The following is a 27,232-nucleotide window of genomic DNA, read 5'->3' as shown; positions in this document are numbered from 1 at the left end:
AGTTGGACGCATGCCACAGGCAATTTATATAATGTCGTAAGTGCTTCGTAGAACTTACCGTCCTCCCCAGCTTCAATAAGTCTGTATGCAAGGAGATCTCTGTCTATCCAATCGAATGCCTTTTGGAAGTCAATATAACATGCAAAAGTTGATTTTCCCTCCTGAATTCTTGCTCTGATAACAGTAGAAATTGTATATATGTGATCGATACAGGCTCTTGCTTTGTGGAAACCATTCTCCTCATCCTCCATCAAGTTTGAAGACTCAAGGTAGTGATTTAATCTGTTGTTGAGAACACTCATCAGACGTATTCTCCTATAGTTCATAGGAACTTTAGGGTCTTTCTTTACAGACTTTGGTATGGGTTTAATTATCGACTTGTACCAAACAGATGGTATGAGACCACTTTCGAAACATTTTTGCACTAGATTGTACAGAGATTGCAACAAATTTGGTGTTTTTAAGATTTCATTAGGGATATCATCCACCCCACACGCTTGTCCCTTCTTAACAGAGATCAAGACCTCCTCAACTTCGGTCAGTGTAAATGGGGAATTCAAAAATGAGTTTGATGAATATGACAAATCTCTCATGTTCTTTTCAAGCTGTTTTTTCTTTGTACAAATCTCATGGTAAAATTCTTCATCAAATTCAGTCTCTGTGCTATTTCCTGCAGATACGTCTGCAAAATCACGTTCCCATCTTTCAAGTACTCTATTTACATCCTGAATGGTTTTTAATGCAGTGCCGCCTGAGGGATCGAAGGTCACGGGCATTCAATGTTGGTTTTTGGCCTTGCCGCTTCCATAGAAAGTTCTCCAGATTCTCTAAATCTTCTGATTATATTACGGACTGTTGATGAAGGAATCCATAAATTCCTTGCAACTGAACTTTGAGAAACATTGTTCTTAAACTGTTGGACTATTTTTTCACGCAGTTGTTCACAAAGTGGTGACCCTCGCCCCATCGTTGCTTGTGAATGGCCAAGCCTTTTGGGGATGCTCCTTTAATACCCAATCATGACACTCACCTGTTTGGAATTAACCTGTTCACCTGTGGAATGTTCCAAACAGGTGTTCTTTGAGCATTCATCAACTTTCCCAGTCTTTTGTTGCCTCTCTCCCAGCTTTTTTGAAATGTGTTGCAGGCATCCATTTCAAAATGAGCAAATATTTGCACAAAAAGGTCTATCAGTTGAAACATTAAATATCTTTTCTTTGTGGTGTAGTCAACCGAATATAGGTTGAAGAGGATTTGCAAATCATTGTATTCTGTTTTTATTTACATTTCACACAACGTCCAACTTCATTGGAATTGGGGTTGTAATTTCTCTACTTCTGGGGGACCATCTGTGGCATATATTCAGTGGGTTTTTGGGCACATTACATGCAAACAAAGTGAAAATGCAAAGAAAAAGTGATGATGCGGTGGGAAAGTGGACATGTGTTGCAGTTTGTTTATGATACGGAGCACAAACTTGTCGAGGCGGTTTTGCAGGCAAGAGAACAGAGCTACTCTAGTTAGCTGTGTAGGCTAACAATTACCGACATGACATCTCCACTGGGAACCCAAAGGTGATCAGTTGACTCAAAATCAGTGTGGAATCATAGTGTTCCACTGGCTGCAAGAGATACGTACACCTCTTGTTTTTGCATTTTAAATCTGTTCATATTTTTAATTCATTTTTATATGTAAATATTAGCATTTTAGGTCAATAGCTTCCAGGTCATGTGATCAATTGATTCAAAATCCTTGTGGAATCATAGTGCTCCACTGGCTGCAAGAAATACACCTCCTGTTTTTGCATTTTAAATGTTCATATTTTTTTAATTAATTTTATATGTAAACATTAGCATTTTAGGTCAATAGCTTCCATGTCATGTGATCAATTGACTCAAAATCCATGTGGAATCATAGTGCTCCACTGGCTGCAAGAGATACGTACACCTCTTGTTTTTGCATTTTAAATCTGTTCATATTTTTAATTCATTTTTATATGTAAATATTAGCATTTTAGGTCAATAGCTTCCATGTCATGTGATCAATTGACTCAAAATCCATGTGGAATCATAGTGCTCCACTGGCTGCAAGAGATACGTACACCTCTTGTTTTTGCATTTTAAATCTGTTCATATTTTTAATTCATTTTTATATGTAAATATTAGCATTTTAGGTCAATAGCTTCCAGGTCATGTGATCAATTGACTCAAAATCAGTGTGGAATCATAGTGCTCCACTGGCTGCATGAGATACACCTCTTGTTGTTGCTTTTAAAATCTGTTCATATTTTTAATTCATTTTATATGTAAATATTAGCATTTTAGGTCAACAGCTTCCAGGTCATGTGATCAATTGACTCAAAATCAGTGTGGAATCATAGTGCTCCACTGGCTGCATGAGATACACCTCTTGTTGTTGCTTTTAAAATCTGTTCATATTTTTAATTCATTTTTATATGTAAATATTAGCATTTTAGGTCAATAGCTTCCAGGTCATGTGATCAATTGACTCAAAATCAGTGTGGAATCATAGTGCTCCACTGGCTGCATGAGATACACCTCTTGTTGTTGCTTTTAAAATCTGTTCATATTTTTAATTCATTTTTATATGTAAATATTAGCATTTTAGCTCAACAGCTTCCAGGTCATGTGATCAATTGACTCAAAATCAGTGTGGAATCATAGTGCTCCACTGGCTGCATGAGATACACCTCTTGTTGTTGCTTTTAAAATCTGTTCATATTTTAAATTTTTTAAATGTACATATTAGCATTTTAGCTCAACAGCTTTCAACACAACATCTCTGGTTTGAATATCCCACCTTTTTTATTTTGAAAACAGGAAGTTGGTACTCGCCGTAGCGGTCTTCTGTCTCCGCTTGTTTACTTTAGCGTCTGCAATATGGCGCACTTGAAATGTTGGAGCAGCTTGCTCAGAGTCGCTCTGTAGACGGAACAAAGACGACGTTTACCCGCAGCAAAGAATAGGGTAAACCGGAGCAAACCGGAGCGAATGTCCGTCGAATATCCAACGTAAAACTAATTTCACTGCGGTTCCAGGGCAGGTGGATAAATCGCCAGCTCACGACACATCTTTCACTGACTCTGTTGACTGAGAAGCAAAGATGCCGAAAGTTTACAACAAGCAGGCTTTGGACATGATCCTCGACCACGTCAACCCCCGTGACTCTGATGGAGAAGAAATAACCCTTGTGCTGAGTTCCGACTCTGAAATTTCTTCTGGTAAGATTTCCTAAATTTGCTATTTTCGTTAGCTGATTATGGCAGTTGTGTTTTAGTTAGAAATGCACTGCAAAAATTAACATTTTGATAAGTTAAAATTGCTAAAAAAAAAAAAAAGAAAAAAAAAAAGATTATTTTATCTTAATTTGAGTAATTTTGACATGTCAAGAAAAAAATATTTGCCAATGGGGTAAGATATTTTTTTCTTAAAATAAGACAAAATGTCTCAATAAGAGTTTTTTTTACTTAGGTTTTACGACAGTTTAAGCAAAAACGTCTTATTTCCAGTAGCTGAGATTTTTTTGGTCTAAATTTAAGTGAAAATGTCTTATACCCCACTGGCAAATATTTTTTTTCTTGACAAGTCAAAATTACTCAAATTAAGGTAAAATCATCTTAATCTGAGCTATTTTGACTAATCAATATGTCACTTTGCAGTGTGAAAACAATCCTAAATCAATACAAAGGAGGCATACTTGAGATGTTTTGGAATTATAATTCAAATAATATCTTTGTGTCAATTTCACATTATTTCAACATTTCACTAATCAAATCTCAAAAACGTGATCACCCTATAGATGAGGAGACTTCGTCACCTTCAGAAAAGAGAGGTCGCATGGAGACACACGAGTGGCTGACAGAGACGGCAAAAGACGGCACAGTGTGGCGTGAAGAACAGATCGGAAGGCCTCTGCAGCACAGCCCAATTGAATGTCACGCCACAGATGGAGAGCCAACTGCTTTGGCCAGAACAAAGGTGTCGAGTCGCTTACAGAGTTTCCTCTGTTTCATAACTGTGGAAATGCTTCAGACCATTCAGGAGTGGACTGTCCAGCATGCACGCCAGACACAGCATGGAATCTGGTTCATAGCCCTTCCTGAACTAATGGCGTTCATTGCCATCCTCCTCCTCCGAGGGATTGTCCACCTTCCAGCGCTGCATGATGCATGGTCAGCAAAATTGGGAGTGCCCCTGATCAACAAGATTATGGCTCGAAACCGCTTCCAGGACATCATGCGACACCTACGCTTCGATGACAGGGACACACGCTGTGAACGTGTAGCGAATGACCGGTTTGCTGCAGTCTCTGACGTTTGGGGGTCTTTTGTTGCCAACTGCATCACTTCTTACAACCCAGGAAGGCACATCACCATAGATGAGCAACTTTTTCCAACTAAGACTCGCTGCTGTTTCCTGCAGTACATTGCAACAAAACCTGACAAGTTTGGCATAAAGTTCTGGGTGGCATGTGACCTGAAATCCAAGTATGTATGCAACATCATCCCATATCTTGGTAAAGACCCCAGTTGTCCCACAGGGGAGAGACTATCGGAAAATGTGGTGATGAAGCTTCTGGAACCATTTATGGACAAAGGAAGAACCGTTACCACAAACAATTTTTTTACTTCATTGTCACTAGCACAACAACTGCTCAGCCGGAAGACCACCCTTCTTGGCACAGTAAATAAGATTCGCCGTGAGCTTCCAGACTCTGCCAAAAAGACTTTGAACCGCAAGGAATTCAGCACACAGGTGTTTTCAACCTCTGGTGCCACATTGACTGTTTATGCGCCCAAACAGAGAAAGACTGTCTGCATCCTCAGTAGCATGCACAGTGTGGTGGAGACTGGGGATACCCGAAAAAAAAAGCCTAACACACTCACCGACTACAACAGCATGAAATGCGGTGTGGATGTCATGGAGCAGATGGTGCGAAAGTACACTGTACGTTCAGGAACACGGCGTTGGCCAGTCGCTGTGTTTTACAACATGATTGACATTGCAGCACTGAATGCACATGTGCTTTATCAGGCATGCACTGGGGTCAAGGAGAGACGGATGGACTTCTTGGTGGAGCTTGCAAGCGAGCTTGCACAGTGTCATATGGCAGCCAAGGAGGTGAATCAGGAAAACCTTCAGCAACAACCAGCCACACCTGACACAGGGACAAGGGCATTGTGCCAGGTGAAGTGTTGCTGCAAGAAAAACCATGCCACTAAGCGTTGTGTTTCTTGTAACAAGTTCACATGTGGCAAGTGCAGAAAGGAGATGTTGTGGCAGTGCCAAGTATGTTCAGACAATCTGTAAGCAATAAATTTCACCAAGAATGCAAACATAAACTGTGTCGACCTCTTACTACTACTGTTCCATATCGTAAAAATTAAAATTAACCCTTGTGTTCCCCTGGGGTCCATATGGACCCCAGAGGCCACTTTGCCGTTGCATATCTCTGTCATATTTTTATCTAATGGGCTGAATTTTCGGATATGCGTTCACTTTTAGGAAAATTATTTTTGAAAAATTGATCGAACCATAACAATGTTATGAGCAGGAGTTACATTTGTTTCATGAATATCTTCGTCATTAAACATCTGTTTTTTATATACTTGGGTTCTATCTTTAGTGTTACTTGTTACAAATGTACTGAAACTAATTTTAAACTTTTTAATTATTTTTTTTATTTGTTTTTGGGCCTCTTTTTGTAAAAAACAAAACCTTGACCAAACAATTACAAAAAAATATAAAAAAATATTCTCAACATTGTTCAGACTATCTGGTCCTTTGAGGGGTGGAATTAGTAAAAATTTAGAATAAGTGCCATTTTATTTATTATAATTGTTTTTATTTGGTGTTTGTCTTTTTTACTGTAAAGCAATTTGGTATTTCTGTCCTTCTCCCTAACCCCCCGCTGACTAGAGCGCAGTGGCCTCATTTACATAACTGGTGACAAGCTGGGCTGTTTACAGCTGCCATTTGGCACCACCTTGGTCATGAAGAAGTTGGCACCACTCTGGTACTTCTAGTGTATATTGTAGTGCTTGAAAAGGTTTCCCAATGTTATCTCTTGCCCATGTCGTTATATCAGCTATTGATGAATGATGAATCTTGGTGCGGTACCGTTTGAGGGATTGCAGACCACGGGTGAAATTATTCTTCCAGATTCCTTGACTTGTTTAATGATGTTATACACTGTAGGGCAGCCTACAGGGCAGAGTGGCCTGTGAGCAACCCCTTGTGGTCCTTGAATATATTGGTAAAGTAAAAAATTTAATTTGAAAGTGTTTAACAGACTTTTTAAAAAACATCTTAAAGTGTAATAGTAATATACTGTTGGACTAGTAAGCAGACCTATTTTTAGATATTTGTGGAGTTAGGTGACCTGTCGTTTTATTTGTAATTGGTTGAGTTGCTCTTGGACAGAAAAAGTTTGAGAAACTGCTTTAGAGGGTGAAATATGCAAATCCCTTCCTTTATTTCAGGAGCATTGTTTTTAAAAATCAATTTTTCTTGCACATTTGTTGACAAACAGCTCGTTTGCTTCTTAAGTGAAGCGTTGCAGCTCGTCAGCTCAAACCAGAGGACCTTCTCCTCGCACTAAAAACGACATGTCGGGGCTATTTGGAGGCTCCTGTTTGAAGGAGAGGAATGTTGGGATTTGGTTGAAATCTGGGATTAGGGCTGGGTTTTGAACTGCAGTACTTTAAGTATAAAGCAAAATGTGTGTAGCACCAGAAATGATCACACACCATCACATTGGACGCTTGTTAAAGTAATTATATTACTAGATTAGATTACTAGATAGATTGGGGGAGGTGATGGTCTAGTGGTTAAGTTGTTGGGCTTGACACCAGGAGATCCTTGGTTCAAATCCCTGCCTGACTGGAAAATCACTCAAGGTGACCCAATCAAGGTCTTGCTCCTGGTGTGTAGTGAGCGCCTTGTATGGCAGCACCTTGACATCAGGGTGAATTTGAGGCATAATTGTAAAGCGCTTTGAGCGTCTGATGCAGATGGTAATGTGCTATATAAATGCAGCCCATTTACCATTTATAGATTCTACAACTCTTCATTAATCACAGTTCTGAAAATTGTTATTCGGGTAGCATTCTTCTGTGACAGTATGTTGCGTAGATGAAATTAAACCAGGCTGTTTGAGAAATTTTCTTCATTTTGTCATATTTCCTGTGATGAGTAGAGCAAATGTGGTGCACCTCCAATTTTTGGTCATATTGGTATTTTTTAAAATGCACAATGACCAGAACATGTGCATGATTGCAATGAAAGGCCTCTGGAGATGCTTGTGAAGCCTTGATGCTAATCACTGTGTCCTGGTGGCCACTGGAGGCCGCTGTTACTTATAGAAAAGTAGAAAAGCATACTTTTTGTGAACAGCACTGGTACAATTTAAAAATAAAATAAAATCTATTAATACCCAGTCCTGTTTGTACTGTAGCAGTTTATAAGGTGAATTCATGGTGGTTTTATATATATATATATATATATATATATTTGATCAATAGTCATTCAAAATCTTGCCGTTAACAGTACAGTGCTGCCGTATTTTCCTTTTTTCCCCAACTACTAAATTTGAATAGGAATATATCACCTCAGTGGATCCCAAACCTTTTCCTGTCTTAACTCTTTAATGTGTATTAGTTTGTTTTATTTGTATAGTTTGATGCCATAAAACTTAATATTTATGGCAAACTTCAATTTAATGTCACTCGCAATCTGTGCAGATTTTATGACAAAACAAGGATAATTTTTATGAGTGATGCTGCTGGAGGTTTGCATTCTTGTGATCACTTTGGTTTTGATGCAACTATGTTTTTGCTTAAACCTGGCAGGTAAACTGGGGTTGTGATTGGAGAAAAATTATTAGATTTTTTTTTTTTTTTTTTTGGATCAGTCAGCTCTCAAGGTCAGAGGTCAAATTTCCAGACACATCCTAATATATTGAAAAGTGATTTATTTTATGGAAATGGCTTATGATTTTTTTAAATTGTTGGTGAATATAGTTTCTCTACATGCCTGATACTTTGGCACGCTTGATGCAGTTTTTGTTAAAATTAGTCTCCATGTTGTGGGGTCATGACCTTACTTTATCCATCCATCCATCAGTGCAAAAAACAAAATCTGATAGTGGAACAGATAACTGTAACAATTGTTCATTTCTGGAAACAAGCACCAAAATTGGAACACATACTCCTCAAACATTACTCTTTTTAAAAACCTGAGTATCCACTTGAATTTTCAGTAGGCGGCCAGGTAGGGGTCAATTGAAGAATTACACAGGGGTCAAAATTTAAAAATGTTTCAATCATATTGAAAGCTATACCACATTATTTGTCTGATCACAACGATACCAAAAAGGTATAGTTTGGACTATCTATGACCGAATGTTATGGAGTTATGTGGTAAAAACAACAAGAATGGTGACAAAGGTCAATTTCAGTTTGTACAGGGGTCAAAAGTTAAAGTTGCTCCAATTTTGGTAAAAAGTGGTGCAAATTATTGGTTGAACTAATAGGATTAATAAATGAAATAGTTTTGACTGTGTTGAATGCTTGGTCTGCAAGGTAAAGGTAGAGTAATGTCGACGTCCACTGGATTCTATGACATGTGACATATGTTACCCTGTAACATGATAACTAAGCATGACACATAATGCAAACTATTCCTTTTTAAAAGCCTATTAACTCAACCAATAATTTGCATCACATTTTACAATATTTAGAGCAACTTTAACATCTGACCCCTGTACAAACTAATGCTGACCTTTGTTACCATTCTTGCTGTTTTTACCCCATAACTCCATAACATTCAGTCATAGATTTGACCCCTGTGTAATTCTTCAATTGACCCCTACCTGGCCGCCTACTGAAAATTCAAGTGGATACCCAGTTTTTTCAAAAGAGTAATGTCTAAGGAGTATTTGTGCCAACTTTGGTGCTTGTTTCCAGATTTGAAGGATTCCTCTCTAATTCTGTTATCTGCTGCACTATGAGTCAGCTTTACAACTGTTTTTTTTTTTTTCTTTTTTAAAGGAAATGCACCTGATACTTTTTGTGAAACATTTTCACCCTGAAGCCCGTCTGACAAACTGGCAGGATCCCGTTTGTCGGCTCAAAGGTTTCTCTGTGGTGGATGTTGCTGCTGAGCTGTCAGTATTTTTGTGATCTGTTTTCTGTCCGTTCTGACACATGTCCTGTGAATGTCCTGACACTTATGACCCTGAGCTGTATGTTAATGACTGACCGCCCTTTTTCTGCTGCAGATGTTCTAATGCACCTCTGGACCGAGTGATGGAGGAAGCGGTTCGTCCCTGCCAAGAGCTGCAGAGCGATGCATCCTGCAACTACAGTAATATGAACGGCAGCTTTTAACGGCTAGAATCTATTGACCCGGCCTCAGATTTGGCAACTCACTCCTAAAGCTCCTCTCACCTCCCTCCCTCTCTCATCCCTGTTTTCCTCTCTCCTGTTCACTCGCCTCCAGCTGATGACCGCGATGTATTGACGGCTGCCTGGTTCCGCCCTGCTGAGTTATCGGGATTTATGTGGCACTCTTCCTGTTTGATATTGAAGCCCGTTGCTCTGTGTGTATATCATTAGGTTAATTATAATTGACTTGTCCCCCCTCCTCAGACAGACAGACAGAATGTTCACCTCTTCGTCCAGAAACTCTCTGCTCTCGTCCTGGTCGTCCATGGAGCACTCAGACTCTGACGTGTTGGACATCAGCACCAAGGTGCAGCTGCACGGCGTGCTGTGGAAGAGGCCCATTGGACGCCCGTCAGCCAAGTGGTCACGCAGGTGAGCATGATACATCACTCCTCCTGTCTGAGCTGATTATCTTCTTTTGATTTCATGTAAAGTATTTTGTCAGTGTTGCTGCAGAAAACGATACGGTCATTTTACAAAGTGTAGTGTTGAAGGAAATGTGTGAAAGTGGAATTATAAGAGTACTGTTTACCTATCAAATCTGTTCCTGTTTGGTAAAGTTCAGATTTTCAGTCAACAAGTCTCTCTGCACCCCAATTGTGTGTCTAAAACACATATATGAGGACCACTGGTGCCTGTGTTTATTCCTGGATTCTATTCCACAAAGCAGATCAGAGTCCAGATGAGATGAGTACTGAGAATGGGTACCCATTTACAGTTGGGTGGACTGGGACAGTGCAGAAGATGTGACTTCTCTAAGGACAGAGATGGATGACTGGGAATCCAACCCAGGTCTACATATTGGTAGCCTAACACCTTATCCCACTGAGCTACCTGCTCTACAACAAACTACGGTAACTAGCTCGAGAAGCTTTGAGCAACAGAGTGATGAATGTGACATGACTGTGTTGTAATTGCATCCTACTGTGGACAAACTATTGACGACAGACAAAATGCTCCACAAAAGGGTTTGTTTTTAACTATTTAAGAAGATCTGCAAAAAAAAAGCAAAGAAGGGACAACAGATATTGGAGCTATTTCAGATATTGGTGGATATTTCACAACAACATTGTTTATTTAAATGATCTTTTAATTGCAAAGCAATTTGTATGCCGTATGTTTGAATGCATGTCAGGCCAGGGAGCGTGCACTAGTGCCGTGCGTTGCCGCATCCATCACACTATGGAATTGTCTTGGATCTCTTGGAACTAACCAGACATCTGTTGCAGTCAGATGAAATGTGTGCATCCCCTTGGCCTTTGCTAGCGACTGGGGTCCTCAACACTGAGACACCTGCATATTTGCCACTTGGCCAAAATGTCATAGTTGACAGTCCCTTACAATGCAAGTGATAGTCCTCGTGAAATAACCATTTGTTTGATAGTCATTCCTGCGGTACCCAAGGATCCTCCAAAGAAACCTACTACCAAAGATATCGAGTCATTGCCTTTGCACCAGAACTCTCTCAAAGTCTCGGACCTTCATTCTTCTGCAAAGATATCTACATTGCCAAGCATCTCTCTCCGGGAACCTCATGACTATAAGCTCTTCCTAGATGCCTCTTGATCTTAAAAGGCTGATGAACCAGAGACATGTCATAGCTGAGACAGTAATAAAAGGTAAATACTGTAGAGTAGGAAGTGTAGGGGTGGTGGCCAAGTGGTTAATGCACTTGGTTTCAGTGCGGAAGGTTCCCGGTTCGAATCTCACCCCTACCACATTTCTCCATTTAATGTGGAGTTGCGTCAGGAAGGGCATCCAGTGTAAAATTTGTGCCAATTTAACACACAGATCCACCTTGGATTTGCTGTGGCGACCCCAAGTACAAAACAAGGGAGCAGCCAAAGGGACTTACTGTAGAGTAGGAAGAGATGAAAAATATGCAGGGTTGCGGTCCCAAAGGACTGGGATTGAGAACCACTGCTCTAACCAACCCATAACCTCTCCTCTGAATTCCACATACTCTGTTAATACTTCTGGTTATTTTATAAAGAAGATCAAAAAGATACATAAAGTGTTTGAAATTTTTTTACTATTCAACCTGTTAGGATGGAAATAACATCAAGAACTGAGAGCTTCATGTTCTTATTGTTCCACCGGAGACTCTGAACCATGAGTTCAAAGAATTGGCCTTCTTGTCATTCTGACCTGCACTCCAGCATATCAACCAAATGACCCAGTCATCACCGTGAGTCAAAAGATTAAAGTGCTTTATAAATAAATTGATTGAAATCTGTCATATAAGCATAAGCTCGGCTATTGGCTCATTCACTGGAAACATGGAAATGCAGCACACAATGTAAATCTACTCTCCAGGAATCTGCACTTTGTTAGTGATCCAGTGTGTTATTATTTCCCACATTTGTGCATGTTTTTGTGGTTGGACTGCCACATATCTGCTGGCTGCTTTTAAGGATGTGATTCTAATCCAGCAGCCTCTAATTTCATTAAATGACATATTTTGCGTCATTATCCAGGCCATCAAATTAACTGTGGCTTATCCTGAAGTTACGTTATTGTTCCCGCGGTGCAGCTAGTGGACTAGACGTCACTCAGTCAGCAGTCGTGCATGCAACATGTCACTTATGAGCAAGATAAATTCAGTTGTATTGACCTGATTGTTATCACCCTTGGTATGTGTATTACACATAGTAATCCTGTTGATTTTGTCAAAAAGGCCAAAGGTCAATCTCACTGAAAAATATTTATAAAAATCTTGTGAGTACAATGTCTTTTTAACTGCCGATTGTCATCAAACTTTCTACATGTTTTAGGTACATTGAACCCATGAACCCTATTGACATTGCAGTCAAAGGTCAAGGTCACTGGAAGATACTTTGTTGAAATATTGTGAATGCAATAACTTCTTTCCAAACTGCTTGATTGTCACCAACCTTTGCATGTGCATTTTGCATGGTGATCCCAAGAAGATAATTGATTTTGGGGTCAAGGGTCCAAAAGGTCAAGGTCACTGGAGCGTTCCTTGTAAACACATTTTATGAGCACATTAGCTTCTTTTGTAACCCCCTTTATTGTGACCAAATTTTGCACGTGTTTTAAGTATATTTACCCAAAGAAGCCTATTAGCTTTCGAGTCAAAAGGTCAAATGTCAAGGTCACTGGAGCATTCCTTGTAAACACATTTTATGAGCACATTAGCTTCTTTTGTAACCCCCTTTATTGTGACCAAATTTAGCATGTGTTTTAAGTATATTTACTCAAAGAAGCCTATTAGCTTTCGGGTCAAAAGGTCAAATGTCAAGGTCACTAGAGCATTCCTTGTAAACACATTTTATGAGCACATTAGCTTCTTTTGTAAAGCCCTTTATTGTGACCAAATCTAGCACGTGTTTTAAGTATATTCACCCAAAGAAGCCTATTAGCTTTCGGGTCAAAAGGTCAAATGTCAAGGTCATTGGAGTGTGCTAAAATCTTGTGAGCACAATAACATCTTTCCGAATTGCCTGATTTTCACCAAATGTGGCATGTTTGTTAGGCATAGTGACCCGAAGAATCCCATTGATTTTGGGGTTAAAGGTCAAAATCACTGAATTGGAGAAAAGCATCAGTTGTCAATGGTAAGATTGTCAATAAAATAAAGTGCAGACTGGTTAAGGTTAGTGCAGACTGTGCAAATGTTAGCAAAATCTACTGTAGGATAACCATGTTTCAGTAACACACCTAATTTCTAATTTTTGTTTAGAAATTTAGATTTTTCATCGCAGTTCATTTAAGATTCCACAAGAAGCCACACAAGAGGCACCATGTATTTAATGTATTAAAGACAAATGAGGAGATTATTGTTTTCGATCTCTCAGTGTCACTGCTGATGTCTTTGTCTTCCTCACTGCAAAGGTTCTTCATCATCAAAGACAGTTTCTTGCTGTACTATGCAGACAGCGAGCGGAGGAACTTTGAGACCAACAGGTACTTCAACATCCACCCAAAGGTGAGCTTCACTACCTCATCTGAGTCCATGTGTAGAGGAGGAGGAGGCAGCGTGAAATCCTTATGCAAATCAGACCTTCTAGTTCATGTTCCTCTTTGGCCTTTATGTGCACGCTGAACAAAACAGACGGAGAACATCACAGTCGCATGAATAACTGTATGATTCCGTTTGTCTCAGGGAGTCATTCCTTTGGGAGGGTGTGTGGTGACAACCAGCGAGGACATGGGGATGCCTTTTGCCATCGCCATCAACCTGGAAGATTTTACTGTAAGATCCTGCCAGATATTGCCTGCAGAGATTATTTCCACCAATAACAGATCGCATAATGCAGTGATACACCAAATTTAAGCAAAATTGGTGACACGGTGTCATCTGTTTATTCATGACTGCAACGTGTAGTAATCGCATTTGCACGAGGTTATAATTTATTAAAAATGCAAAGTATTCAACGAGCACTAACTCCAACAAATATTATTACTGCACAAGTTGATGTAAATTGTATATTATTGGATGCTTTTAATAAGAAGCATCTTTACAATTTGCCTTTTTTTTTCACCGAAAAACTTGATCCAGAATTATATCCAGATCCAGATCATTCTGTTGAATTTTCTAGACATTGTTGAGTTGCTTGTTGCCAATATTTTATATTAAAATAGTCATTATTTTTGGTCATGCCACGACAGAGGAAATCTTTAAAAATTCCAGCAGTATTCATTTTCTGCTGCTTATCCAGGTCTCTGTCACAGTGGCGGCAGACCAAGCAGGTCATCCCAAACTTCATTATCCTCGACCAAGTCCTTTAATTCTTCCTGGGGGATCCCAAGTCGTTCCCATGCCAGCTGGGAGACGTAATCCCTCCAGCATGTACTGGGTATAACCAGAGGCCTCCTCCCAGTCGGACGTGTCTGGAAGACGTCCCTAGGGAGACAACCAGGAGGCATCCTCACCAGATGGTCAAACCACCTCAGCTGGCTCCTTTCCCTGAAGGTTTCATGAGGAGTTAAGTCCTCTAGTAGACCTAGGTAGTCCCCAGCAGGAATCTCTTGCAGGATCCCACCTAGAAAGCTGGACACTCTGAGGGAAACCCAAAATAACTTCACTGGGCAGCCAGGTACTAGTGAGTATCCCCACACCCACTCGGCACATCTCATCCTGGACAACTCGGGAGAGTCCATGCTCTCTCCTGAGTTTGCTTCCAGAGCCCATGCTGTGTGTGGAGGTGAGCTCAAGTCTCTCCAGTTAATATCGTTCAACCTTCTGCACCAGTTTGGACTCCCTCCCTACCAGAGAGGCAAGGTTCCCTATTCCAAGGCTCAAGTATGAAAACCAAGTGTCAGTCGTTGTGGGTGTACAGCCCTGTCCACTGGCCATCGTCCAGTGTACCAGACCATCTGTTTTCTTTTCCCCATCAGTAGGTCATTTGTACCACATTTCATGAACCTTTTTTCTTCATTAGCCCACTGAAAACCTAACTAAAGAAAAAAACAGCCTGCTGAGCAGAAAAAGGTCAAATAGCTACTAGAATGTTTCCCACAGTGCTCTGCCTCATATTCCTCCCAAGCAACATTTTGGACATATAGACTTTTATTTTCATGTCTAGTTATTCCAAACATATAGGGTGACTCAACCCCCCCTCGCCAGAACCCATAAAAATTGTAATAAATCCTGCAAACGTCCAGCAAATTTCAAGAAGTTATTCTCCTGACAACACCTAATATTTTAGAAATGGGCATAAGAACTTTCTCTAATAACATCAGTTTCTTTCTGACATTCTCTCACAGGTCGTTAAACTGAGAACTCATAATATTTGTGAAACTGAGTCTAATCATGTAAATTAACTTGCTTTGATTAAGTCTACACTTTTAAACTAGTATTATCTTGGTTGCTTTGCATAAAAGTCATGTTCTTTCAAAATTATGCTACAATTGGTATGTTTTGTTGGTGACATAGGCCTCCAGGCAAAATGTCTTTTCCTTGATTGACCAAGACAGCCTTGGGAAAGACTATTGTTCCAATCATCCTCTATTAATTACAATTTTTATGGGTTCTAGGGTTTTTTGGGGGGTCACCTTGTACAAAATCATTGCCTGTCTGTGTTACAGCATCATAAACAGAAAATCAGTTATTTGGTTGTGATTTTTTTTTAAAGAAAAAACATCCTATCGTTATTTATTTAATGTCCAAAAATACATTTCCAATACTTTTGCTGACATGTCACTGTCTACAATACAACAAGGGGTCAGTCAGTTGGGGTTAAAAGTCAAAAGGGCCTTTCAGGACATTTTCAGGGAAAATGATCAATTGGGTCGAATAGAACATTGAGATCTGTGTAATGGAAATATTTTGTATTTTGAAGTATTTTGCTGAGTTTGTCTTTTGCTAGCAAAGTGTTCTATTGGACCCATTAACCTTGTAAATAATTTGACAACAGAATTAAGAGAGTTCAACCAGATATGACATGTTAGATGGAATTTGATCATCTTTCTTCCATTTTCATCCTACCTTTGTATGGGATTAAAAGTAGTAATACGCACCACGTTTGAGCTGTTTGGCGACAGTGTGGTTGCTTCCTGGGCTGAATATTGTATGTAGCAACTAATATGATGCACTACAAATAGTTATTTGTCAGGTCAGTCTGTAAGTGATGCATTAAAGCTGTCAGACTTTGTACACACCCTGTTTGTTTATAGCTTTGATGGACAGAACAAGATGGGTATTTTTGTGTGTCTGTTGCGTGTACTTTGCATTGTCAGCCTGAGGGGGGTATAGCTGCTACTCAGCGTGGAGGATGTGAGCGAGGGTTGGGGCGGGGTGGAGACTTATCACCCGTTTTCCATGGCAGCCTCCTTACAGAGAGATGCTGACGTCAGATACTGTGTGTGTCGCCCTCCAGGGTACCATCGTGTTGGCTGCTGAGTCTGAGGACGAGCAGGTCCAGTGGATGGAGATGCTGCAGGAGTCTGGGAAAGTGTGAGGATTCCATTTAAAATAATCCCCTTCTGAAGGGATTAGAGCCAATTAAGTAACAAACACTATGGATGGCTTCATGACACAATGATCGAATAAGACGTTCACATCTTTGGTTATGTCCAAACCAAACAGCACGTGGAAGAATGCCCAGCTGGGGGAGGCCATGATTGAGAGCCTAGAGGCTCAGGGGCTGCAGCTGGCCAAGGAGAAGCAGGAGTACCTCGGTAAACAATACCTCACGTCTATAAACCAGTCGCTTTAACAAGTACAGTTATGTCACGTGCTGCTGCCGTTTTTTTTTTCTTTCTGCAGATAAGCTGATGGAGGAGACTGAGGAGCTCAGCCATCAGAGAGCGCAGACAGAAGTACTGTAACTCACGTGCACTGTAACTTACTGCAACTGCAGCTTTTACTTTCTCGGAATGCAAAAGAGATTTGAACTCAAAAATGAAGGCTTTTATTTTGAAAACCAAACTGAAATACATATATGTTGGTGCACTTTGTGACAGTGTTACTTAGTAAGCTTTAAGTGCATAATATTTAGAATTTTAAAAATAGAAATACACCCATTAGACAGTTACTTTGAAAAGTTACTTTATTAGTTACTTTTTAAGTTACTGTGCCAACACAACATGACCACATGTTTTTGCACAAACCAACTTTGTCAGCAAGTTTGGATAAAACAGAAAGTTAATTACTGACATTTTTCACTCATCACATTTCTGAGTTTAGGGTACACCTGTATTTTTTCCACATATTTTATGGTACGTTTGACTCAAAATAGGCTTTATAAAACAAGAAACGGTGGCCACCAGGGCCCTATGATTAGCACCTTGATAAGCCTGTCTGTCTATATTTTATTTTTGCATGTTAAAAGATGCTGCCAAAAATAGGTGGTTCCTTGGTCCTCACCTACATCTATCAAAACCCAAACTTTCTGAGCTGAATATGCAGTTGTTTTTGCAGCGTTACTAACTGAAACTCTGAGGACTCACTGGCTGACTTCATTAATCCCATGCATGCCAACTTTTCACTGTTTTTAAATTTCCCAGATCTGCATATTTTATTTGGATTTCAATACAAGACTGAACATTTTCACCAGGTTTCAACAAGTTCTACTAAGGTGTACTCACTGACCACTTTATTAGGTACACATGTTCAATTGCTTGTTAACACAAATAGCTAATCAGCCAATCACATGGCAGCAACTTAGTGCATTTAGGCATCTAGACGTGGTGAAGACGACTTGATGAAGTTCAAACTGAGCATCATAATGGAGAAGAAAGGGGATTTAAGTGACTTTGAACATGGCATGGTTGTTGATGCCAGACGGGCTGGATTTTCACACACACAACCATCTCTAGGGTTTACAGAGAATGGTCCAAAAAAGAGAAGGTATCCAGTGAGTGGCAGTTGTGCGGACAAAAAATGCCTTGTTGATGTCAGAGGTCAGAGGAGAATGGGCAGAGTGGTTGAATGGGCGATTGTGTGATGGTCTCACGTCAATATGGACCAACAGCTATGAGGACTGTTTCCAACACCTTGTTGAATCTATGCTACAAAGAATTAAGGCAGTTGTGAAGGCATAAGGGGGTCCAACTCAGTACAAGCAAGGCGTACCTAATAAAGTGGCTGGCGAGTGTATTTTATACAAGTAAGTCTATACAGGCCGTGAGGCCTGTGCTTATCTATGGATTCCATAACATCAAACGGTGACTTCCCCAGTCAAGACCAGTCCCCATTTACAGCTGGGTGGACTGATACAATGTAGATTGTCTCATCCAAGCAGACAGGAAAGGTAGTATGAGTGAGATTCGAACCCAGGTCTTCATATTGGCAGGCCAGCTCCTTATCCATGCAGCTTTATGTAGTTTATAGAAACAAGTAATAATGATAATAGTCATGATAAATTAATGGATAAATAAATAATATGATGGGACTGTGCCCTCTTATGTAGAACAGCATCAAAACAAATCTCACCCTTTTCACCAAAAATCATTTGTATTCAGACATTTTATCATGTATTAATAATGAAAGAACATTTCTTGACTCCTCCCCTTTTACAACCCCTGGCAATAATTATGGAATCACCGGCCTCGGAGGATGTTCATTCAGTTGTTTAATTTTGTAGAAAAAAAGCAGATCACAGACATGACACAAAACTAAAGTCATTTCAAATGGCAACTTTATGGCTTTAAGAAACACTATAAGAAATCAGGAAAAAAAAAATTGTGGCAGTCAGTAACGGTTACTTTTTTAGACCAAGCAGAGGGAAAAAAATATGGAATCACTCAATTCTGAGGAAAAAAATTATGTAATCATGAAAAACAACAGAACGCTCCATCACATCACTAGTATTTTGTTGCACCACCTCTGGCTTTTATAACAGCTTGCAGTCTCTGAGGCATTGACTTAATGAGTGACAAACAGTACTCTTCATCGATCTGGCTCCAACTTTCTCTGATTGCTGTTGCCAGATCAGCTTTGCAGGTTGGAGCCTTGTCATGGACCATTTTCTTCAACTTCCACCAAAGATTTTCATTTGGATTAAGATCTGGACTATTTGCAGGCCATGACATTGACCCTGTGTGTCTTTTTGCAAGGAATGTTTTCACAGTTTTTGCTCTATGGCAAGATGCATTATCATCTTGAAAAATGATTTCATCATCCCCAAACATCCTTTCAATTGATGGGATAAGAAAAGTGTCCAAAATATCAACGTAAACTTGTGCATTTATTGATGATGTAATGACAGCCATCTCCCCAGTGCCTTTACCTGACATGCAGCCCCATATCATCAATGACTGTGGAAATTTACATGTTCTCTTCAGGCAGTCATCTTTATAAATCTCATTGGAACTGCACCAAACAAAAGTTCCAGCATCATCACCTTGCCCAATGCAGATTCGAGATTCATCACTGAATATGACTTTCATTCAGTCATCCACAGTCCACGATTGCTTTTCCTTAGCCCATTGAAACCTTGTTTTTTTCTGTTTAGGTGTTAATGATGGCTTTCGTTTAGCTTTTCTGTATGTAAATCCCATTTCCTTTAGGCGGTTTCTTACAGTTCGGTCACAGACGTTGACTCCAGTTTCCTCCCATTCGTTCCTCATTTGTTTTGTTGTGCATTTTCGATTTTTGAGACATATTGCTTTAAGTTTTCTGTCTTGACGCTTTGATGTCTTCCTTGGTCTACCAGTATGTTTGCCTTTAATAACCTTCCCATGTTGTTTGTATTTGGTCCAGAGTTTAGACACAGCTGACTGTGAACAACCAACATCTTTTGCAACATTGCGTGATGATTTACCCTCTTTTAAGAGTTTGATAATCCTCTCCTTTGTTTCAATTGACATCTCTCGTGTTGGAGCCATGATTCATGTCAGTCCACTTGGTGCAACAGCTCTCCAAGGTGTGATCACTCCTTTTTAGATGCAGACTAACGAGCAGATGTGATTTGATGCAGGTGTTAGTTTTGGGGATGAAAATTTACAGGGTGATTCCATAATTTTTTCCTCAGAATTGAGTGAGTCCATATTTTTTTCCCTCTGCTTGATCTAAAAAAGTAACCCTTACTGACTGCCACAATTTTTTTTCCTGATTTCTTGTAGTGTTTCTTAAAGCCAGAAAGTTGCCATTTGAAATGACTAGTTTTGTGTCATGTCTATGATCTGCTTTTTTTTTCTACAAAATTAAACAACTGAATGAACATCCTCTGAGGCTGGTGATTCCATAGTTATTGCCAGGGGTTGTATGTTTGTTTCTTTAAAATATTCCTCACATACTGATAAGGAGAAAATATTTCAGCTGTAGTTTACTTTCTATCTGTGCTGGAAATGGTTTAATGTGTGTGTGTGTGTGTGTGTGTGTGTGTGTGTGTGTGTGTGTGTGTGTGTGTGTGTGTGTGTGTGTGTGTGTGTGTGTGTGTGTGTGTGTGTGTGTGTGTGTGTGTTTATGTGCAGGAGCTGGAGCGTCTGAACCAGATTTTGGAGGAGGAGAAGGTCAAATTTGAGGAGGTGGTGCTGGAGCTGAAAGCAGAGCAGGAGCAAATCAAACTGTAAAAAAATCAGTCATGCTTTTATTTTGATTGCTTTCTAATCTATTGCTGCATTTGCATGTGAGTGCACAAGAGATGTCGTTAGCGTTGTGTGTTTGTGTGCAGAGACCTGGAGGGCACGGCGCAGTCGCTGAGCGGTGTGGAGACAGAGAAGGAGCAGCTGAGCAGCCTGACTGTCCTCCTGCAGAAGTCCATCGAGGTATACACACACACACACACACACACACACACACACACACACACACACACACGCACGCACGCACGCACGCACGCACGCACGCACGCACGCACGCACGCACACACGCACGCACGCACGCACGCTGCATGAAACTGTTGTGTGTCTGTTGTTATGGGCTTTGCATTGCTGCTGTGTTGCTCTTCAGTATATATTCCTGCAGGAGATGAAGAGTTTCATGAGAAATTACAAATTTCAGCTGGTGGTTCCAACATGCAAGCAAAGTTGGAATAACTCCAGATTTAATCAATGTTTTTCCTGTCAAGGACACTGCAAAAATGCCAAATCTTACCAAGTCTAATTTCTACTCAAAAGATGTAATCTACACTTAATATAAGATACAACCACTTAAGAAGGAAAATTTAAGGAAGGTATCAGGACTTGTTTTTCGATAATGCAGTTTTGGAAACATCTTGTTTTTGAGTCATACAGTGCATCCAGAAAGTATTCACAGTGCTTCACTTTTTCTACATTTTGTTATGTTACAGACTTATTCCAAAATGGAGTAAATTACCCAACTATGCAGACTCAGAATCAAATTCCCATACTGGATAGGTCACGGCCCGGGTTAACAACGTCCGCCACCGGTGCTATTGCCCAACAGGGTGCCGGTGGAAATTGGGCTACTGCTGGGCGAAGACAACGAAGAAGAGGAGGAAAACGTTGCCACGAACAGCGGGAGAAGAAGAAAACTAGAAGGGTGGAAATGAGAGTGGGGACTTTGAATGTTGGTAGTATGACTGGTAAAGGGAGAGAGCTGACTGATATGATGGAGAGGAGAAAGGTAGACATATTGTGTGTGCAAGAGACCAAGTGGAAGGGAAGTAAGAGCAGGAGCATTGGCGGTGGGTACAAGTTGTTGTACCATGGTGAGGACAGGAAGTGAAATGGTGTTGGGGTCATTTTAAAGGAAGAGTATGTTAAAAGTGTGTTGGAGGTTAAGCGAGTGTCTGACAGGGTGATGAGTGTGAAGTTGGAAATTGAAGGGGTGATGATGAATATCATCAGTGCATATGCCCCACAGGTAGGTTGTGAGATGAAGGAGAAAGAAGATTTCTGGAGTGTATTAGATGAGGTGGTGGAGAGTGTGCCCAAGCATGAAAGAGTGGTGATAGGAGCAGACTTCAATGGGCATGTTGGTGAAGGGAACAGAGGTGATGAGGAAGTAATGGGTAGATATGGTATCAAGGATAGGAATGGGGAAGGACAGATGGTAGTTGATTTTGCAAAAAGGATGGAAATGGCTGTGGTGAATACCTACTTTAAGAAAAGGGAGGAGCACAGGGTAACATATAAGAGTGGAGGAAGGTGCACACAGGTGGACTACATTCTTTATAGGAGATGCAAGCTAAAAGAAATCACAGACTGTAAGGTGGTAGCAGGAGAGAGTGTCACTAGACAGCATAGGATGGTTGTTTGTAGGATGACTTTAGAGGTAAAGAAGAAGAAGAGAGTGAGAGCTCAACAAAGGATCAGATGGTGGAAGCTGAAGGAGGAAGACTGTTGTGTGAAATTTAGCGAGCAGGTGAGAGAAGCACTAGTTGGAGGGGAAGCAATTTTAGACAACTGGAAAAGTACTGCAGATGTGGTGAGGGAGACAGCTAGGGCAGTACTGGGTATGACATCTGGACAGTGGAAGGAAGACAAGGAGACTTGGTGGTGGAATGAAGAGGTCCAGGAAAGGATAAGGAGAAAGAGGTTGGCGAAAAAGTTTTGGGATAGTCGGAGAGATGAAGAAAGTAGACAGGAGTACAAGGAGAAGCGGCGTAATGCGAGAAGTGGCAAAAGCAAAGGAAAAGGCATATTGCGAGCTGTACAAGAAGTTGAATAGTAAGGAAGGAGAAAAGGACTTGTACCGATTGGCCAGACAAAGGGACAGAGCTGGAAAGGATGTGCAGCAGGTTAGGGTGGTAAAGATGCACATGGTAATGTGCTGACAAGTGAGGAGTGTGTGCTGAGAAGGTGGAGGGAATATTTTGAAGAGTTGATGAATAAAGAAAATGAGCGAGAGAAAAGGCTGGATGATGTGGCGAGAGTAAATCAGGAAGTAAAAGAGATTATCAAGGAAGAAGTGAGGGCTGCTATGAAGAGGATGAAGAGTGGAAAGGCAGTTGGTCCAGATGACATTCCAATGGAGGCATGGAAATGTCTAGGAGAGATGGCAGTAGAGTTTCTAACCAGATTGTTTAATAAAATCTTGGAAAGTGAGAGGATGCCTGAGGAGTGGAGACGAAGTGTGCTGGTTCCTATTTTCAAGAATAAGGGTGATGTGCAGAGCTGCAGTAACTACAGAGGCATAAAGCTGATCAGCCACAGCATGAAGTTATGGGAAAGAGTAGTAGAAGCTAGGCTTAGAAAACAGGTCAAGATCTGTGAGCAGCAATATGGTTTCATGCCGAGAAAGAGCACTACAGATGCAATGTTTGCTCTGAGAATACTGTTGGAAAAGTACAGAGAAGGACAGAAAGAGTTACATTGTGTGTTTGTGGACTTAGAAAAAGCTTATGATAGGGTGCCAAGAGAAGAGTTGTGGCATTGTATGGGGAAGTCTGGAGTGGCAGAGAAGTATGTTAGGATAGTGCAGGACATGTACAAGAATAGTGTGACAGTGGTGAGATGCGCAGTTGGAATGACAGACTCATTCAAGGTGGAGGTGGGATTACACCAAGGATCAGCTCTGAGTCCTTTCTTGTTTGCAGTGGTGATGGACAGGTTGACAGATGAGATCAGACAGGAGTCCCCATAACTATGATGTTTGCAGATGACATTGTGATCTGTAGTGAGAGTAGAGAGCAAGTTGAGTCTAGTCTGGAGAAGTGGAGATATGCTTTGGAGAGAAGGGGAATGAAAGTCAGTAGAAGCAAGACTGAGTACATGTGTGTGAACGAGAGGGAGCCCAGTGGAATAGTGCAGTTACAAGGAGTAGAAGTGGTGAAAGTAGATGAGTTTAAATATTTGGGGTCAACTGTTCAAAGTAATGGAGAGTGTGGTAGAGAGGTGAAGAAGAGAGTGCAGGCAGGGTGGAGTGGGTGGAGAAAGGTGGCAGGAGTGATTTGTGACCGAAGAATATCAGCAAGAGTGAAGGGGAAAGTTTACAAAACAGTAGTGAGACCAGCTATGTTGTATGATTTAGAGACAGTGGCACTAACAAAAAGACAGGAGGCAGAGCTGGAGGTGGCAGAACTGAAGATGTTGAGATTCTCTTTGGGAGTGACAAGAATGGACAAGATTAGGAATGAACATATCAGAGGGACAGCTCAGGTGGGACGGTTTGGAGACAAAGTCAGAGAGGTGAGATTGAGATGGTTTGGACATGTGCAGAGGAGGGACCCAGGGTATATAGGGAGAAGGATCAAATCAAATCAATTTCATTTATATAGCGCCAAATCACAACAAACAGTTGCCCCAAGGCGCTTCATATTGCAAGGCAAAGCCATACAATAATTACAGAAAAACCCAACTGTCAAAACGACCCCCTGTGAGCAAGCACTTGGCGACAGTGGGAAGGAAAAACTCCCTTTTAACAGGAAGAAACCTCCAGCAGAACCAGGCTCAGGGAGGGGCAGTCTTCTGCTGGGACTGGTTGGGGCTGAGGGAGAAAACCAGGAGAAAGACATGCTGTGGAGGGGAGCACAGATCAATCACTAATGATTAAATGCAGAGTGGTGCATACAGAGCAAAAAGAGAAACACTCAGTGCATCATGGGAACCCCCCAGCAGTCTAAGTCTATAGCAGCATAACTAAGGGATGGTTCAGGGTCACCTGATCCAGCCCCAACTATAAGCTTTACCAAAAAGGAAAGTTTTAAGCCTAATCTTAAAAGTAGAGAGGGTGTCTGTCTCCCTGATCCGAACTGGGAGCTGGTTCCAGAGGAGAGGAGCCTGAAAGCTGAAGGCTCTGCCTCCCATTCTACTCTTACAAACCCTAGGAACTACAAGTAAGCCTGCAGTCTGAAGCGCTCTATTGGGTTGATATGGTACTATGAGGTCCCTAAGATAAGATGGGACCTGATTATTCAAAACCTTATAAGTAAGAAGAATAATTTTAAATTCTATTCTAGAATTAACAGGAAGCCAATGAAGAGAGGCCAATATGGGTGAGATATGCTCTCTCCTTCTAGTCCCCGTCAGTACTCTAGCTGCAGCATTTTGAATTAACTGAAAGCTTTTCAGGGAACTTTTAGGACAACCTGATAATAATGAATTACAATAGTCCAGCCTAGAGGAAATAAATGCATGAATTAGTTTTTCAGCATCACTCTGAGACAAGACCTTTCTAATTTTAGAGATATTGCACAAATGCAAAAAAGCAGTCCTTCATATTTGTTTAATATGTGCATTGAATGACATATCCTGATAAAAAATGACTCCAAGATTTCTCACAGTATTACTAGAGGTCAGGGTAATGCCATCCAGAGTAAGGATCTGGTTAGACACCATGTTTCTAAGATTTGTGGGGCCAAGTACAATAACTTCAGTTTTATCTGAGTTTAAAAGCAGGAAATTAGAGGTCATCCATGTCTTTATATCTGTAAGACAATCCTGCAGTTTAGCTAATTGGTGTGTGTCCTCTGGCTTCATGGATAGATAAAGATGGGTATCATCTGCGTAACAATGAAAATTTAAGCAATGCTGTCTAATAATACTGCCTAAGGGAAGCATGTATAAAGTGAATAAAATTGGTCCTAGCACAGAACCTTGTGGAACTCCATAATTAACCTTAGTCTGTGAAGAAGATTCCCATTTACATGAACAAATTGTAATCTATTAGATAAATATGATTGAAACCACCGCAGCGCAGTGCCTTTAATACCTATGGCATGCTCTAATCTCTGTAATAAAATTTTATGGTCAACAGTATCAAAAGCAGCACTGAGGTCTAACAGAACAAGCACAGAGATGAGTCCACTGTCTGAGGCCATAAGAAGATCATTTGTAACCTTCACTAATGCTGTTTCTGTACTATGATGAATTCTAAACCCTGACTGAAACTCTTCAAATAGACCATTCCTCTGCAGATGATCAGTTAGCTGTTTTACAACTACCCTTTCAAGAATTTTTGAGAGAAAAGGAAGGTTGGAGATTGGCCTATAATTAGCTAAGATAGCTGGGTCAAGTGATGGCTTTTTAAGTAATGGTTTAATTACTGCCACCTTAAAAGCCTGTGGTACATAGCCAACTAATAAAGACAGATTGATCATATTTAAGATTGAAGCATTAATTAATGGTAGGGCTTCCTTGAGCAGCCTGGTAGGAATGGGGTCTATTAGACATGTTGATGGTTTGGAGGAAGTAACTAATGAAAATAACTCAGACAGAACAATCGGAGAGAAAGAGTCTAACCAAATACCGGCATCACTGAAAGCAGCCAAAGAGAACGATATGTCTTTGGGATGGTTATGAGTAATTTTTTCTCTAATAGTTAAAATTTTATTAGCAAAGAAAGTCATGAAGTCATTACTAGTTAAAGTTAAAGGAATACTCGGCTCAATAGAGCTCTGACTCTTTGTCAGCCTGGCTACAGTGCTGAAAAGAAACCTGGGGTTGTTCTTATTTTCTTCAATTAGTGATGAGTAGTAAGATGTCCTAGCTTTACGGAGGGCTTTTTTATAGAGCAACAGACTCTTTTTCCAGGCTAAGTGAAGATCTTCTAAATTAGTGAGACGCCATTTCCTCTCCAACTTACGGGTTATCTGCTTTAAGCTGCGAGTTTGTGAGTTATACCACGGAGTCAGGCACTTCTGATTTAAGGCTCTCTTTTTCAGAGGAGCTACAGCATGCAAAGTTGTCCTCAATGAGGATATAAAACTATTGACGAGATAATCTATCTCACTCACAGAGTTTAGGTAGCTATTCTGCCCTGTGTTGGTATACGGCATTGGAGAACATAAAGAAGGAATCATATCCTTAAACCTAGTTACAACGTTTTCTGAAAGACTTCTACTGTAATGAAACTTATTCCCCACTGCTGGGTAGTCCATCAGAGTAAATGTAAATGTTATTAAGAAATGATCAGACAGAAGGGGGTTTTCAGGGAATACTGTTAAGTCTTCAATTTCCATACCATAAGTCAGAACAAGATCTAAGGTATGATTAAAGTGGTGGGTGGACTCATTTACATTTTGAGCAAAGCCAATCGAGTCTAACAATAGATTAAATGCAGTGTTGAGGCTGTCATTCTCAGCATCTGTGTGGATGTTAAAATCGCCCACTATAATTATCTTATCTGAGCTAAGCACTAAGTCAGAAAAAAGGTCCGAAAATTCACAGAGAAACTCACAGTAACGACCAGGAGGACGATAGATAACAACAAATAAAACTGGTTTTTGGGAATTCCAATTTGGATGGACAAGACTAAGAGTCAAGCTTTCAAATCAATTAAAGCTCTGTCTGGGTTTTTGGTTAATTAATAAGCTGGAGTGGAAGACTGCTGCTAATCCTCCACCTCGGCCCGTGCTACGAGCGTTCTGGCAGTTAGTGTGACTCGGGGGTGTTGACTCATTTAAACTAACATATTCATCCTGCTGTAACCAGGTTTCTGTAAGGCAGAATAAA

The 27,232-nt window shown here is 40.5% G+C and overlaps 2 protein-coding genes across 3 annotated transcripts in view; both read left to right on the top strand.

Moving 5' to 3' along the window:
- Positions 1-2,908: 2,908 nt before the first annotated feature.
- Positions 2,909-9,380, top strand: LOC117500737. Of its 2 annotated transcripts, XM_034159502.1 has the most exons (3): positions 2,909-3,241; positions 3,820-5,207; positions 9,301-9,380. In XM_034159502.1, the coding sequence occupies exons 1-3, from the start codon at positions 3,124-3,126 to the stop codon at positions 9,307-9,309; spliced, it is 1,515 nt and encodes a 504-aa protein (XP_034015393.1). In that variant the 5' UTR covers positions 2,909-3,123; the 3' UTR covers positions 9,310-9,380. The 2 variants fall into 2 exon arrangements, with proteins under 2 accessions (XP_034015393.1, XP_034015392.1); XM_034159501.1 differs by lacking the exon at positions 9,301-9,380 and having other exon boundaries at positions 3,820-5,521.
- Positions 9,381-9,649: 269 nt separating this feature from the next.
- The window catches only part of plekhd1 (pleckstrin homology domain containing, family D (with coiled-coil domains) member 1), a 33,436-nt gene continuing 15,853 nt past the window's right edge, over positions 9,650-27,232 (top strand). Inside the window, exons 1-8 of the mRNA XM_034159503.1 lie at positions 9,650-9,838; positions 13,322-13,415; positions 13,593-13,682; positions 16,309-16,385; positions 16,518-16,609; positions 16,698-16,750; positions 20,348-20,442; positions 20,548-20,641. Coding sequence (XP_034015394.1) covers positions 9,684-9,838; positions 13,322-13,415; positions 13,593-13,682; positions 16,309-16,385; positions 16,518-16,609; positions 16,698-16,750; positions 20,348-20,442; positions 20,548-20,641 — 750 coding nt within the window. The 5' untranslated portion in view covers positions 9,650-9,683. The remainder of the gene's footprint in view (positions 9,839-13,321; positions 13,416-13,592; positions 13,683-16,308; positions 16,386-16,517; positions 16,610-16,697; positions 16,751-20,347; positions 20,443-20,547; positions 20,642-27,232) is intronic.

This window comes from Thalassophryne amazonica, chromosome 19, assembly GCF_902500255.1.
Source record: "Thalassophryne amazonica chromosome 19, fThaAma1.1, whole genome shotgun sequence".
NCBI lineage: Eukaryota > Metazoa > Chordata > Actinopteri > Batrachoidiformes > Batrachoididae > Thalassophryne > Thalassophryne amazonica.
This window is presented reverse-complemented; position numbering and strand designations above follow the sequence as displayed.

What these genes read in the sequence shown, in the direction of transcription:
- LOC117500737 (XM_034159501.1), top strand. Translation starts at nt 3,124, where the DNA reads ATGCCGAAAGTTTACAACAAGCAGGCTTTGGACATGATCCTCGACCAC. An exon ending in CGACTCTGAAATTTCTTCTG is followed by an intron (nt 3,242 to 3,819) that starts GTAAGATTTCCT and finishes ATCACCCTATAG; the next exon opens with ATGAGGAGACTTCGTCACCT.